Source organism: Vanacampus margaritifer, chromosome 17 (genome assembly GCF_051991255.1).
Source record: "Vanacampus margaritifer isolate UIUO_Vmar chromosome 17, RoL_Vmar_1.0, whole genome shotgun sequence".
Taxonomy (NCBI): domain Eukaryota; kingdom Metazoa; phylum Chordata; class Actinopteri; order Syngnathiformes; family Syngnathidae; genus Vanacampus; species Vanacampus margaritifer.
In genome coordinates this window covers 15,559,498-15,574,654 of record NC_135448.1, presented here as the reverse complement: position 1 = coordinate 15,574,654, position 15,157 = coordinate 15,559,498, and the positions used below count along the sequence as shown (strand labels likewise).

The following is a 15,157-nucleotide window of genomic DNA, read 5'->3' as shown; positions in this document are numbered from 1 at the left end:
CTGGGGGAACAAAGGTTACTCGTGTGCCTCCCTAATTGGACATAGCTGGCATGGTAACCGTTCTCCAGTGTGATAGATTAGTATGATTAAAAACACATTCATCAAGAAATTAAACTAGCACCGTTTCTCTGTAAACGCTCCACTCGGTTATAGAAAATAAGGAGGATAAATGCCGTGAAAGATTACTACCCCCACCGCGCAGTGAGTAGGACTGCAAAGTTAAACCTCGGAGGGACGTTCAGAAAGCCATAATCATTGCTGCGAAAAAGATTTGAGGGAGAAATGAAGGACCGTGCCAGGCGAGGGTTGCTCCAACTCATGTGACACAAATGGGACGCTCCTGTAATTGGCCAAGCAGTATAAATGATTTTTTTACACAACACACACATATATATATATATATATATATATATATATATATATATATATTTATATTTATTTATTTATTTATATATATATATATATATATATATATATATATATATATATATATATATATATATATATATATATATATATTTATTTATTTATTTATATATATATATATATATATATATATATATATATATTTATTTATTTATTTATATATATATAAGCTATTATCTATTTTATAACTGGGTTTAAAAGGATATGTTTCTGCTAAATAAAAAAAAAAAAAAAAAAGGTTGATAGAAAGAAGAGACGATGAAATATGATAATATCTAAAATTTAGTGGAATATTATGCAAAACGTATGCGCTGTAGATTATTTAGACATCATTTATAGTTACTTTTAATTGACCGTGATGATGACGATGTTGCTGAAAATAGGATGATTATTAATGTCATTAAGTGTAGTTTGGTACAATCTCCTGCCAAATTGTCATCTAGACGATAATAGCATCCTAAATGTTAGTTAGAGCGTGACCGTAAAGTGGGATGAAATGGATTGCTATTCACCATGATCTGCACCTGTCCATTCTTGCAGGAGTCCGGGGAGTTCTCACTGTCGTCTTTGCATCCCCCCATCCGGCAGCGCATCGCATCTTGAACCTGAAGTGAGCGGCGGTGACGTAAAGGAGGATGGGAGGAATGAAATAAAGGAAGGAAAGAGGGAGGGAGGGGAAAGTGATACATGGAAAGAAAGTGCAAGAAATTGCTGTCGTTAGGAACTTGTTCCTCAGACACAAATTCCTTCACTGACAGATGTTTCCTCATTTGCCGTTCACGTAAGCACAAACTGAAATAAAAAAAAATCCATTCAGGTTCTAAAGTTGTCCTTGCCATTTCCCTCATTGTCTTATCATCATGATATAAACACACATATTGTTAAGATATCCCAAAATATTTCAGCTTTCTGGATTCTTGTTCAAACGTCGCAGCATATGCAACAGCCAGTTGTTTGTAGATGCTCTAACCCATGAGCCATCCTCGTGCCATATTTGTTTTCTTTCTATTAAGCATCCTGGCAACGCGTCCCAATTATTTGTTGAAGCACCAGTTTTCATAACGGCTTAAATCAAATAAATTGGATCGCACGGGCAGTTCCAGGATTCTTTTCTCTTCAGACTCACTCAATATGCCCCCCCCCCAACCCCCCTTCCTTTCGGGAGCGACTTCGTTTGTCAGCATTGCCACTGTCAAATCCCAAAAGACAGTCATGGGCGGGAAACAAGAGCACTCATGTAGCAAGTGGTGCAAGTGCGAATGAGAGCATCTCCATTCTCAGTGGGTGGTCTTATCTGAGTGTACGCGCTGCTACAAATGGATTGGATTGGAGCAGCATCCATGTCTGATTAAGACTGCATGGACAAGCTTATTGCCTCTATTGTTTCCTTCCATCCGTCTCTTCCCTTTATGCCCGCACTCATCCTCAGAGGCGATTGTTCTCCATGTGTGTGTGGCATCCAATTCTGCTCCAAACACCGCTCCCTTATTATCAGCTCATAGTACTCTTATGAATTTCGTCACCCCACCCGTTACAAAACTCCCTCATTTTTCCAGCCTCTTTTCCTGATGCCCCTTATGATTTCTCACAAGATAACCCTCCCCCCTCCGAACCGCATATTTTTATATTCACTCCTCTGTCTGATCTCAGCAGGGCATCTGTGTCGCCATGGTCTTATCATTCCCTGCCGCAGTTGGCAAAACCCTTGCCACCGCTGTCCTACTCATTTTCTGTAGTTTGCTTCTCAATCTGTGTCTTCTTCCTCCAATTGTTAATGTGGAGTAAACATTTTTGACTGTCAAATGCATTTATACGTATTTGTAAAAATATTTATATGCACTTGCAAATACGTTTAAACCTACTTGCAAATATGTCTATACATATTTAAAAATACATAGTTTTATACGTGCTTGCAAATATGTAAAAACGTACTTGCAAATATGTTTATAGGTACTTGCAAGCATGTTGTGGACTTGCAAATGTGTTTAAACCTACTTGCAAATACCTTTATACGTACTTGCAAATACGTAGTTATATACGTACTCGCAAATATGTTTAAACCTACTTGCAAATACGTTTATAAACGTACTTGCAAATATGTTTAAGCCTACTCGCAAATACATTTATACGTACTTACAAATACGTTTAGACGTATTTGCAAAATACGTAATTTCATACGGAGTTAAAAATACGTTTAAACATGCTAGCAAATACGTTTGAAATTATTTGCAAATATGTAGTTTTACACGTACTTGCAAATATGTTTAAACCTACTTGCAAATACGTTTATAAACGTACTTGCAAATATGTTTAAGCCTACTCGCAAATACATTTATACGTACTTACAAATACGTTTCGACGTATTTGCAAAATACGTAATTTCATACGGAGTTAAAAATACGTTTAAACATGCTAGCAAATACGTTTGAAATTATTTGCAAATATGTAGTTTTATACGTACTTGCAAATATGTTTAAACCTACTTGCAAACACGTTTATAAACGTACTTGCAAATATGTTTAAGCCTACTCGCAAATACATTTATACGTATTTTGCAAATACGTCTAAACGTATTTGCAAAATACGTAATTTCATACGGAGTTAAAAATACGTTTAAACATACTTGCAAATACGTTTGAAATTATTTGCAAATAAGTAGTTTTATACATACTCGCAAATATGTTTAAGCCTACTCGCAAATACTTTTATACGTACTTACAAATACGTTTAGACGTATTTGCAAAATACGTAATTTCATACGGAGTTAAAAATACGTTTAAACATACTTGCAAATACGTTTGAAATTATTTGCAAATACCTTTATACGTACTTTCAAATACGTTTAAAACTGCTCGCAAATACGTTTGGCACGTTCAAACTATTTGCAAGTATGTTCGAACGTATATAATTACGTTAAAAAATATTTGCAAATGTGGTTGAAGGTCCTTGCAAATACGTTCTAATCTATTTTAATGCATTTAAACATACTTGCAAGTACGTTCAAAAGTACTTGGAAATAACTTTGAATGTACAGACGCTCCCCACCTTACGAACGAGTTAGGTTCCGGACGATAGTTCGTAAGGTGAATTTGTTCGTAAGTTGCTTCAGTGCTATATTTTGTATTAGAATTTATGTTTAAAGCCTATATAAGTATATTGAAGGTTTATATAAGTATGTTTAAGGCTTGTACAAATAACCTGCATTGGTTTGTACTTAACAAAAACTTTTAATAAAATGGAGAGAATACGTACAGTACTGTACTGTACTACGTATGTTAGAGAGAGAGAGCGAGAGACACACACAGTATGTACATGTACGTAATAAGATAAATAAAATGAAGTTTAACTTACTTTTGGAAGATGTACTCGATGCTTAAGGATTTGATGGAGGAGGAGGAAGAGGAGGATTTTATATCATGAGATTCTTCGTCGTCGCTGGAATCGGCTTCAAAAGTTATTTCCTGCTTCATGGGGACCGGCGTTTCTTCCTCCTCCTCCTCGCCACGTTGCTCAGCCTCCAATGAGCTCTCACAGCGCCAATCGTCGGTATTAGCGGCGGAAAGAAGCACTACGCGCAATACAAAATCTAACTTACAGCATTTCTTTCCAAAAATTTTTCGACATACTGTACGCGCAGAAATGTTCGTATGTACCGTTGTTCGTAACTCGAATGTTCGTAAGTAGGGGAGCGTCTGTATTTGCAAGTACGTTTGAACGTATTTGCAATTTCGTTCAAATGAATTTGCCAGTAAAAAATGTTTACGTCACATTGGCAGTTCCATGCTTCTGTTCTATCATGAAAGTCCTGACAAACAGGATTTTCATACATTTACAAAGACTGATGGCCTCGATTATATGTACCCTGATCCCTTCTGCTTTCTATATTGACTAAACGCAGCTAAACATTTTAATATTCACTTACAGTATGCTGGTGAAAGGATGCATGAGTAGCAATTTTACCGTGGTGGAAAATTCGAGGATCACTTTGTGTGGGTGTTTCAATGCCATGAAAACATATATGTGCATAATAAGTTTAAAATACAGCATACCCAGGGGGCACAGCAAAGCCTGTGGCAAATTCACACTGGGGAGGTATTAGTGAAGGACTTATCGTCTTATTCCATACAACATCTTACTAAGCTCCTTAAAGCAGGCTTGGCTCCGATGGACAATACCGCATCGTGATACAGCATTATGAAGAAGACACACAACAACATTGGACATAAGCATCGAGTTAATCCCCCGGCAAGTCTGATCTGCTTGTATTCTGATGCGACCTCAACATGACCTGGAAGCTAGCATGAGATTTTCCAATACTCAAGCCACCTGTTGAAGGCAGTAAGTGCAGCTGAGGCTAGAGTGCAGGAAATGGAGCTCACCTCTCTCCGCATGGCGCAGTGCACGGTGATGATTACGAAACCTTGGACCGAGTCAAAGACTGCAAAGAGGACCTGAGGGAGACATTTGACATCTGCTTAGTTTTTGCACACAAGTTTAAAAATAGATGCATTTTTTGGGAGGTAGAGCACATGCTCAACTTCTCGTGGACATCCATTGGCAAAATTGTGACAAAAACAGCCCGAATGCCCGGCCGGCCTAAGAGACGGATCACCTGGAAAAGTGTTGAGCGGCGATCCGTTATGGCCAATACAGCTGACATCCAAGTGAGAGCCAGCAGAGGAAGTACCACACAGGAGCTCCACAGAGACGCCCTGGAAAAGAGAAATGGTGGAGAAAGAGGAATAAATGACGAAGGGACAAGGCACTCAGGCTCAAAGCAGTCCAGCTCGGTCATGTTATCACATTTCCTTTTCTCATGCATGCGCACACCCATCAGTCAGACGTTCGGTCCAGTGGTGGGTCATTTGAGGCTGACTGGTAAGACTAAGACCTAATATTATAACTGTGAAGTGGAATGACAATGTGCAATCGGGTATATTGTTACCAGACTGACAACGGTTTAATGTTTTTGGACTACGACATGTTTTTCATCAAAAGTACATATAAAAACCCATTCGAGTGGATTCTGGATTCAATGGTTAAAATGGTAAGCGAATGGGCGAATTTGGTGTACGGGTCCGGACGCAGGTTACGTATGCCGCTTGAGGTACTACTATCATGCAAACAGAGCAGCGAAAATAAAATGTCATGTCTCACATACACCCCAAGTGTGGTTACATCACAGCAGGCAATCATTCGGAACAGACATCTGAGCTCTCAGCAGACTAGTTTCCCAAAATACGGTAAAACTCAAACAGGTCATCCAAGGACAAGCCTGATTAAATGCAGGGAAGTGCAGTACATTTGATTTAGGGTGAGCGGTTTGAGGCCGTGGAACCGAGACGACAGTTTACCACATGAGGTATGGCATAATGAGAGCCATAAAGCTTCAACTATGCAATAGGGTGTTTGGTAGCGACGTCGTTTGCACAAACAAAAACTTGCCCGACATTGTTCTGCCCCGAAGTCTGAGTAATATTATATATACAAACACGTTAAAAGGCAAATCGTTCCCAAATAGCGCCTGACATGGGTCAGTTTTGATCTGCATCACCTGAGGACAATTCTCATTAAATCTGATCACTTGCAGTGCAAGTGTTGTTCCTTTCATCGTTATTTTTTTATTTTTTTTTTGGAACGCAGGCACGTCTAAATGTCATCCTGCATCATTACCAACAGATGGAGATTAAAAGGATGATACACACAGTAAGAATGGAGAAAGTCTGATGGAGAGAGAAAAGAAACAAGACAGCGTGTACTCCCACAAAGTGAAAGCCTACCTACCAAAATTTGCGTTACCACTTTACTCTACCTTTCGTAATTTTAAAAATTGATTTAGTGGCAAAATATCGATATGGTGGAACTGTCACTTTGTGGCGTTAGCAATAAAACGGGTGTGAGGAAAAAGAGAGCAAGATGAAGATGGACTAACATGGCGCTGCTGGCAGTCGAGCTGGAGAGAGCTGTGCTCGAGATCACGCCGCACTTGGAGCATTTCAGGAGAAGTCGGCTACGCGCCTCCACCGGGACACTTACACACAAACAAACACATATGACAGTGAAGGGGGGGAGGTGTCGGGGATGTGTGGAAACATGTTCCAGTCATGACAACAGTTCAATGTTGTGCCAGGAAAAAAAAAAAAAAAAAAGGATGAGCGGGAGTGGGAAAGAACAAAAAAAAAAAAAAGCGGTAGGGAAAGAAAGAAAGAAAGAAAGAAAGGCAAATTAAAATCAGATTTTAAAAAGTAGCATCACAGAAAAAAACTGTCAAAACTACAAATATTGATTAAGAGTGAAAGTGAGAGACAAGACATTGCGATGTTACAGCAGCGTCATGCCACACAGACGGGAAATGTTCCAATAATCTTTTTCCATTGCCAGTGAATACAGGTGCACATTTTTCATGTTGGCCGTTAACGGCACAAAATTTTACTTAATTGATTAAAATGAACAAAGAAGCGTTGTCAGGGGGTCGAATAAACAACAAGCGCTTTCCTGTGGTTGTTTGTTTGCAGTTGAGAAGATCATTGTGTGTTTTGCGAGTTGAGAACAATGAAGCCATGCAGTGGCTATGCTACATTAGCATCCCATCACAGCTCATTACCTTAATCCCCATAGCTTCATAGGAAAACACATTATGCTAATGATATCCTGTCCTGTTAGCAACACTGCCCATTTCTGATTAAATTTGCTTTACCTGAGGACACAAGGATTTAGCATGCAACACATTTACCATTGTGTCAGTGGCCATGTTATGAATGTGTAAATAAGGTATTTCACATTATTCTAAATATTTGACTCATTTAGTTTGTGTAGCAAATCCTACTAAATACTCGTAAGAACAGGTTGGACTGTGTGTGTGAACAAAAAAACTTTATTGTACAGTCTGGTAACAAAGGATGGGCAATCTGTCTTTTTGAGCTATAACCAGGTTAATGATTCAGTTAACTGTTGTAAGGGTTCATTTAACCGTCTGAACATTAATAAAAGGCAATGCATTTAACTCATTTGGTCCCAAAAACGTATAAAAACGTTCTATTTTAAATATTGCCGTGCTCCCAAAAAAAACGTTTCTGTTGGTAGGTTCTATGTTTTAATAGCAATAGAACACAATATTCTGTGGGCCTTGCAAAATCAGTCAAAATCCAGTAAAGCAGCCGGGGTTTGCTGGGAGTAAATGAGTTAATAAAAAGAGTGTTTTGGACATTTTCAAGACCCACAGGATATTGTGTTCAATGCTATATATATATATATATATATATATATATATATATATATATATATATATATATATATATATATATATATATATATATATATATATACACCAATTCTACCAAATTATTCTTTCTTTTTCATTCTTTTATTATCATTATATATAATATTATATATATATATATATATATATATATATATATATATATATATATATATATACACCAATTCTACCAAATTATTCTTTCTTTTTCATTCTTTTATTATCATTATATATAATATTATATATATATATATATATATATATATATATATATATATATATATATACACCAATTCTACCAAATTATTCTTTCTTTTTCGTTCTTTTATTATCAGTAATAGAATTAAGGTAGGTTGCACAAAATGCAGCCGATTCTCCCAGTGGACTCACAAACTTTGCTGATCTCAAAGCGATGCCCCATCCAAAATGGTAATAATTATTTTACCCTGACATCAGATGCACAAATACAGACGAATGAGAATAAGTTGAGTAAGAGAAAACATTGTACAAAATAAATGAGGAGGTATGCAAATGAAAGGGAATAACATGGTTGGTAGTGGCGGGTTTTAGCATGTTTAATAAGTGTGTGTCCCGCACGGGTTGTGGGACAATAAAAAAAAAAATGCTACGTGAAATGATTTTGCATAGGGAAAGTGCGCCCCCTTGTGGAGTCACCCTTTGTAGAGGAAATGCTGTGTGAGGAGCAGAAGAAGATTCATGTAATAGCTGATGTCAAACAAGGATATGACCGATTTTTTTCATCAAGGATTTAAGCTAGGACTCACTGGTTGTGTGCTGTATATGCTCATCGTCATCAACAAGGATATTTTCTGTATGGCTGCAGTGCAAGTTTTCTTTATCAAAATCCTGCTTCATAGCAACCAATTAGCATTCTGCCTAGCGCTTATTGTCATGTCCATGAATAGCACGGATGAACCGGAAAACACCAAAGAATCATAAAATGCCGCCATATCGCAAAGAACCACTATAAATAGGAGTCTGAATGATTCAGACAGAACATGTGAAACATATTTACAGCAGCAGAAATTCAGTTGGCTGAGAAGAAGCATGTGGATGGATGAGCACGCCTTTGTGCGACGAAACACGTTCAGTGTGGAGTACTTACCCCGCTCGTTGCTTTTTTGACTTGTCTGAGATGCCGTCTCGAGACATGAGCTTGTTAAACACCACGATTCCAATGAGCATATTCACCTGAGGGAGACGGAAGAGAACGTTTGATGAAGATCGCGGTAATGGCTTGCCAACAGGGACTCATCTACAATCACATCTCGATGGCTTTGTGTTTTTCAGTTGAGCTCTGTTCAAGTGGAATCGAAGATTACTTTTGAATTGTAGCCCTGATTTAGGAAAGGGAAATGACAAAGTAAATGCTAGAATGGCTCCTATGCTTTCTTTCAAGAAAGATGTTATATTGTGCTCTGTGTTTTCAAAATTTCAGACCAACACCAGACTAAGACATTGTTGCCAGTAATACATTCTTCGTATCATCTTATTCATCATGTCTCGGCACTTTGGGGATATCACAATCCACATCTTCAAGCAAAGACAACAATTTCATTTATAAATATTTTACTATCAATCTCACAAACTGCATGATCTACAGTTTAACCATAATATAACCATTAGATATGTTAGTATTTGGATTATTAGTTTATCTATTGTAGGCTTTTTTGGGTTAAGTGACCTATTATTACATAAATAGTTAACAGCATGAAATATAATACATTCAATACACCAACACCGACATACAAAAACAATTTCCACATGTTGAGCTCGTTCATTCTGCAAGTATTCACAGTACAGACTGATCACACAACAGTAGAATACTATACATATTAACATTCATTGAGCATTTCGTTTGGTCAAATATAAAGTACGGTAAAATGCTGTGAATTACGCTTAACCGTGTATAATACGCCACCCATAAAATCACCCTTAAAAGCATTTTTTTCTCTCTACTTATGCATAATACGCTCTCCTGATTTGCTGATATCCTTTATTATTAGAATTAATGAGTTTTATTCAAAACATACCAATAACCGTAAAACACCCGTCCGTGTATAATACACCCCTCCAAAATCACCCATAAAAATAAAAAAATCTCTGTACTGTGTATACTGTTCCCATACAATTCCCCAATTTAGTAAATATAGATTACCTAATATTGTGTGTGATGAATATACAGTTATATAATTTATGTGCAAACGTTTCTCCCCGGCAACACCTGCGTTACATCGGGCAGATTTTATAGTTTACTAATCACTCTGGCCTGCTGCTTCTCTCTTTTTTTCCTTCTCCATCTCGCTGTTGTCAACACGCCAGATTGCGAGGGGACCTTTGTCAGGTTAGGCATGTCTGTGCCCAGCTCTGAGCGCCAGCTTAATCTTGATCTGCTATTTGTCTGAGGTCTGGTTTATTAATTAGGACTTGGGTCCTGTGGGAGGAGTCCGTGCCTCTCTGACCAACATCTGCCTCTCAGAGCAGCATCTTGTTGGGAGGGCACGGACCCAACACCGAGTCGCCAGGCTGGAGATTTAATTTCAGTATTAGTGAGGCAGAAACAGTAGAGTAGAGATTATCATTTTGAAAATGATTATTTTCAAAACGTAGGTTACTGGTTGACTGACCATGCATTTATAAGTCATTAATTTTGACACTGTTTTCCCATCTTGTCATTATACCGGGTAGATGGTAATACCTTCGTCAATTATAGACTTATTTTGTAGCTTGGGTCGACTACCGCAAAAACCCAGCAAAACAACATTAACTTGGGAAAACTATACCCAGGGATTCCTTCAGGAAAGATAATCTCACATTAAGGTTGGGCGGTATTCAAATTTATACAGTTTTACCATCTCGTCGTTACAACCGGTATTACCGTCACTAATTATACACTTATTTTGCAGCTTGTGCCGACCACTGCAAAAACCCGGCAAAATAAGATTCATTTGGGAAAACTGTACCCAGGGATTCCTTCAGGAAAGATAATCTCACATTAAGGTTGGGCGGTAATCAAATTTGTACAGTTTTACCATCTCGTCGTTACAACCGGTATTACCGTCACTAATTATACACTTATTTTGCAGCTTGTGCCGACCACTGCAAAAACCCGGCAAAATAAGATTAACTTGGGAAAACTATACCCTGGGGTTCCTTCAGGAAAGATAATCTCACATTAAGGTTGGGCGGTATTCAAATGGGTACAGTTTTACCATGTCGTCGTTACAACCGGTATTACCGTCACTAATTATACACTTATTTTGCAGCTTGTGCAGACCACTGCAAAAACCCGGCAAAATAAGATTAACTTGGGAAAACTATACCCTGGGGTTCCTTCAGGAAAGATAATCTCACATTAAGGTTGGGCGGTATTCAAATTTGTACAGTTTTACCATCTCGTCGTTACAACCGGTATTACCGTCACTAATTATACACTTATTTTGCAGCTTGTGCCGACCACTGCAAAAACCCGGCAAAATAAGATTAATTTGGGAAAACTATACCCTGGGGTTCCTTAAGGAAAGATAATCTCACATTAAGGTTGGGCGGTGTTCAAATGTGTACAGTTTTACCATCTAGCCGTTACAACCGGTATTACCGTCACTAATTATACACTTATTTTGCAGCTTGTGCCAACCACTGCAAAAAAAAAAGGCAAAATAAGATTCAATTGCGAAAACTCCATTCAGGGCTTCCTTCAGGAAAGAAAGCTTCACATTAGGGTTGGGCGGTATTCAAATGTTGACACTGTTTTACTATTTCGTCATTATACTAGGTATAAGGTAATACCTTCATCAATTATAGACTTATTTTGTAGCTTGGGTCGACTACCGCAAAAACCCAGCAAAATAACATTAACTTGGGAAAACTATACCCAGGGATTCCTTCAGGAAAGATAATCTCACACTAAGGTTGGGCGGTATTCAAATTTGTACAGTTTTACCATGTCGTCGTTACAACCGGTATTACCGTCACTAATTATACACTTATTTTGCAGCTTGTGCAGACCACTGCAAAAACCCGGCAAAATAAGATTAACTTGGGAAAACTATACCCTGGGGTTCCTTCAGGAAAGATAATCTCACATTAAGGTTGGGCGGTATTCAAATTTGTACAGTTTTACCATCTCGTCGTTACAACCGGTATTACCGTCACTAATTATACACTTATTTTGCAGCTTGTGCCGACCACTGCAAAAACCCGGCAAAATAAGATTAATTTGGGAAAACTATACCCTGGGGTTCCTTAAGGAAAGATAATCTCACATTAAGGTTGGGCGGTGTTCAAATGTGTACAGTTTTACCATCTAGCCGTTACAACCGGTATTACCGTCACTAATTATACACTTATTTTGCAGCTTGTGCCAACCACTGCAAAAAAAAAAGGCAAAATAAGATTCAATTGCGAAAACTCCATTCAGGGCTTCCTTCAGGAAAGAAAGCTTCACATTAGGGTTGGGCGGTATTCAAATGTTGACACTGTTTTACTATTTCGTCATTATACCAGGTATAAGGTAATACCTTCATCAATTATAGACTTATTTTGTAGCTTGTGCCGAGCACTGCAAAAACCCGGCAAAATAAGATTAACTTGGGAAAACTATACCCTGGGTTTCCTTCAGGAAAGATAACTTCACATTAGGGTTGGGCGGTATTCAAATTTTGACACTGTTTTCCCGTCTCGTCATTATACCGGGTATACTTATTTCGTAAATTGCACTGACCACCGCAAAAACCCATGAAAATATTTGTCAAGAGGTGGTTCGTGTGGACAAGAGGACGAACATTAATGAGGTAGGGGGGTTGTTGAAGGCGGGTATATGTGATGGTGTATAATTCCAGCCATTTCTTTGGCACCGAAAAGAGTTATAAATAAAGGAACAGAACACGTACCAATACTATGACAGCAGCAGGTCCGACAAAGGCGTAAAGCAAACCTCCCTCAAGTGATAACCAGCAACTAGAAGGAAGACAAGAGGGACACGAGTGTATCACACTGCTTCTTGAAAAGACAATTTCACCAGAAAAACTTCTCTAAGTGATGAGCAAAACATATAATGTGAATTATGTAACTTCTACCTCCAAGACTCCAAATATTTTGCAGTAAGACCCAGTGATTATGATCCCAATCAATAAAACTTCAAAATTTCCGTCACGTTTTGCATTATGGGCGAGATGCCAAAGCTCAGGTCACAGGGTCATTGCAGATGTCCAGTGTACATATTTATTTATAGCTCTGATGGCACAGTTGATTTCTGTCCAAACACGTTATGTAATCTCTGACTTTCTGCACTTTAATTGCTAGGAAACTCTAATATCAAGTCAAGTAGGACATCTGATCAGCGTCTCTGCATTGAATTACGTCAATCTACTGCTCTTCAAAGACTTTTCTATCTGTGTTTCCTTCGGTAAGACTCTTTGTGCATGGAGATCCACTTGTGATGATCCATCTCCTGCTTCTGTTCTCGCACCAGCGCTGTCTGCACCCTGGGAAGATTCCACCTCCCGCCTATTTGCGCAAGCCTACCTCTAATGAAGATGCATTGCTGCGGGGGGGATTGATCTAAATGCCATTTTCATTCAATCACAATAAATGTTACTACGCTCTTTCATTTGATGTCTCCTTATTGAACCTCCTGATGGTTAAAATGCCATCTGGAAACGATGAGTTAAAGTACCGTGAAGCGTTACGGACCATTTTTCATTCTCTACCACTCACTGGAATGTTAATCCTTTTCAAACTAGGCTGCCATTGCAGACACACTGCAAAATAAATGTGGCAAACCAAACGGACAAGCTTGGGGTTGGTAGTTGACAAGCCAAGCTGATGTACAACATGGTTTGATTTTTTTTTTTTTTTCAACCTGATTATTTGAACAATTTTTACTCAATTAGACACTCAAGAGGTTAAAAATGTATTGAATTTATCAATGAGAAATTATTGTGCTCTTGAAAGAAGCATACTGATGATAGGCAGTCATGTTTGGCATTTCAGTAGTGCATGTTGTGAAAATCAAGAAACTTACTTTATCACAGTAGCTGTTAATGGAAATATGAAAATTTTAACTCTGTTATGGCAATAATTTAGTTTGATAAGCTTGGTGATTATTTAAAAGCAATAACTTCAGGATATTTTTTTTTTTTAATGAGTGTTATTAGGGCTGCTCGATTATTGAAAAAATAATAATCAGGATTACCATTATTTATTTTTTGGTACAAAACAAGATTTATGCATTTAAAAATATTAATAATGTAAGTTCTTTTTGGACCAAACATAATTTATAATAATATATATTTATTTATGCTGGCAAAAACTTGAAGTTGGAGAGTAGCTTGTGCACTGTGCAATAGGACGATCATGTATTTTTTTTGTAACGTAGAAAAATAAACAAATAAAAAATATGAAGACAAATACAATTCTTTGAAACACTATAATTATGCAAGTTCCTTTCGGATGAAACAAAATTGATTAAATGAGTTATTTTTAAAATTTAACAAAGGTGCAAATGTAGACATTTAAACAATAACAAAATTGTGATTATGCTGATTTGGTGATTGTGGAGTAGAATAATTGAAATTGTAATTGAATTTCAATTAATTGCACAGCGCTAAGTGTTATAATTTACAGAATATAAAATGAGTCTTTAAAACAGAATATTCTCCAAACGGTGTGACAGGTGGGTCAGTCCAGAGGTGAGAACATGCTACTCACTAGCTGGCGGTGCCGTAACCTCTTGCTCTGGTGAACCCGACCGACACGGCTACAACTAAGGCTGGGAGACCTGCAAGGCAGAGATAAACACAATCCTTTTAATTGGTTTCATTCAATGGTATGTTAATCTGCTAGGGAACATTCGAATTGTACACAGAATGCGAATTTTGATTTGTAGTTTACTACCGCTTGTGAGGTCATGTTGCAAACATAAAAAACCTGGCTTGGATCCCGTCCTTGGTGTTATTTATATGTTAAATCAAGCGGTTCAATATTTCATCCTTCTGCAATTTTAAAATTTTCTGCAATACATTTGAGTACACGCATATTCCGTACATACATGGCTGAGAAGATTGCTTTTGCTAGTCAAAACATATGCATGAAATATGTAAATCAAGTATCAAGATGTGTGTGTGTGTGTGAGACCGAGTATCACATAGTGGCCTATGTTAGGCCCATAATGAGCTTGATTCTGAAATATCCACATAATTAAAGAAGCTGTGATTATGGCCGCCAATGAAAAGCAATTAGAACAAGACTCATTAACAAATCAGTCGGCAGGGAGCCAGGCTGGTCAACAAACCGGTCGTGGAAACATTATAATTAGAGAGCAATCAATCCAGGAACATATACATAACCCAGGAAACACCAACCCATGTGCACACACTGCTCCGTAATATCCAACACATATGCGACTCGTACCCCGTTGTAATGGATTTCAATCACATAATTTAGGGAGAA

At 37.8% G+C, this 15,157-nt stretch overlaps 1 protein-coding gene across 29 annotated transcripts in view; it reads right to left on the bottom strand.

Moving 5' to 3' along the window:
* adgrb2 (adhesion G protein-coupled receptor B2) overlaps nucleotides 1–15,157 on the bottom strand; it is a 190,896-nt gene that overhangs the window by 27,416 nt on the left and 148,323 nt on the right. For 23 of the 29 annotated variants that reach the window (XR_013289058.1, XR_013289059.1, XM_077549631.1 and 20 more), the window contains 7 exons: nucleotides 14,417–14,486; nucleotides 12,598–12,664; nucleotides 8,811–8,896; nucleotides 6,359–6,457; nucleotides 5,039–5,138; nucleotides 4,806–4,877; nucleotides 939–1,031 (listed from right to left, as the gene is read on the bottom strand). Coding sequence is in view for 27 of the 29 variants with exons in the window: in XM_077549631.1 (XP_077405757.1) it covers nucleotides 939–1,031; nucleotides 4,806–4,877; nucleotides 5,039–5,138; nucleotides 6,359–6,457; nucleotides 8,811–8,896; nucleotides 12,598–12,664; nucleotides 14,417–14,486 (587 nt within the window). In the remaining 2 variants the exon portion in view is untranslated. The remainder of the gene's footprint in view (nucleotides 1–938; nucleotides 1,032–4,805; nucleotides 4,878–5,038; nucleotides 5,139–6,358; nucleotides 6,458–8,810; nucleotides 8,897–12,597; nucleotides 12,665–14,416; nucleotides 14,487–15,157) is intronic. The other 6 variants (XM_077549652.1, XM_077549650.1, XM_077549653.1 and 3 more) reach the window with 2 other exon arrangements.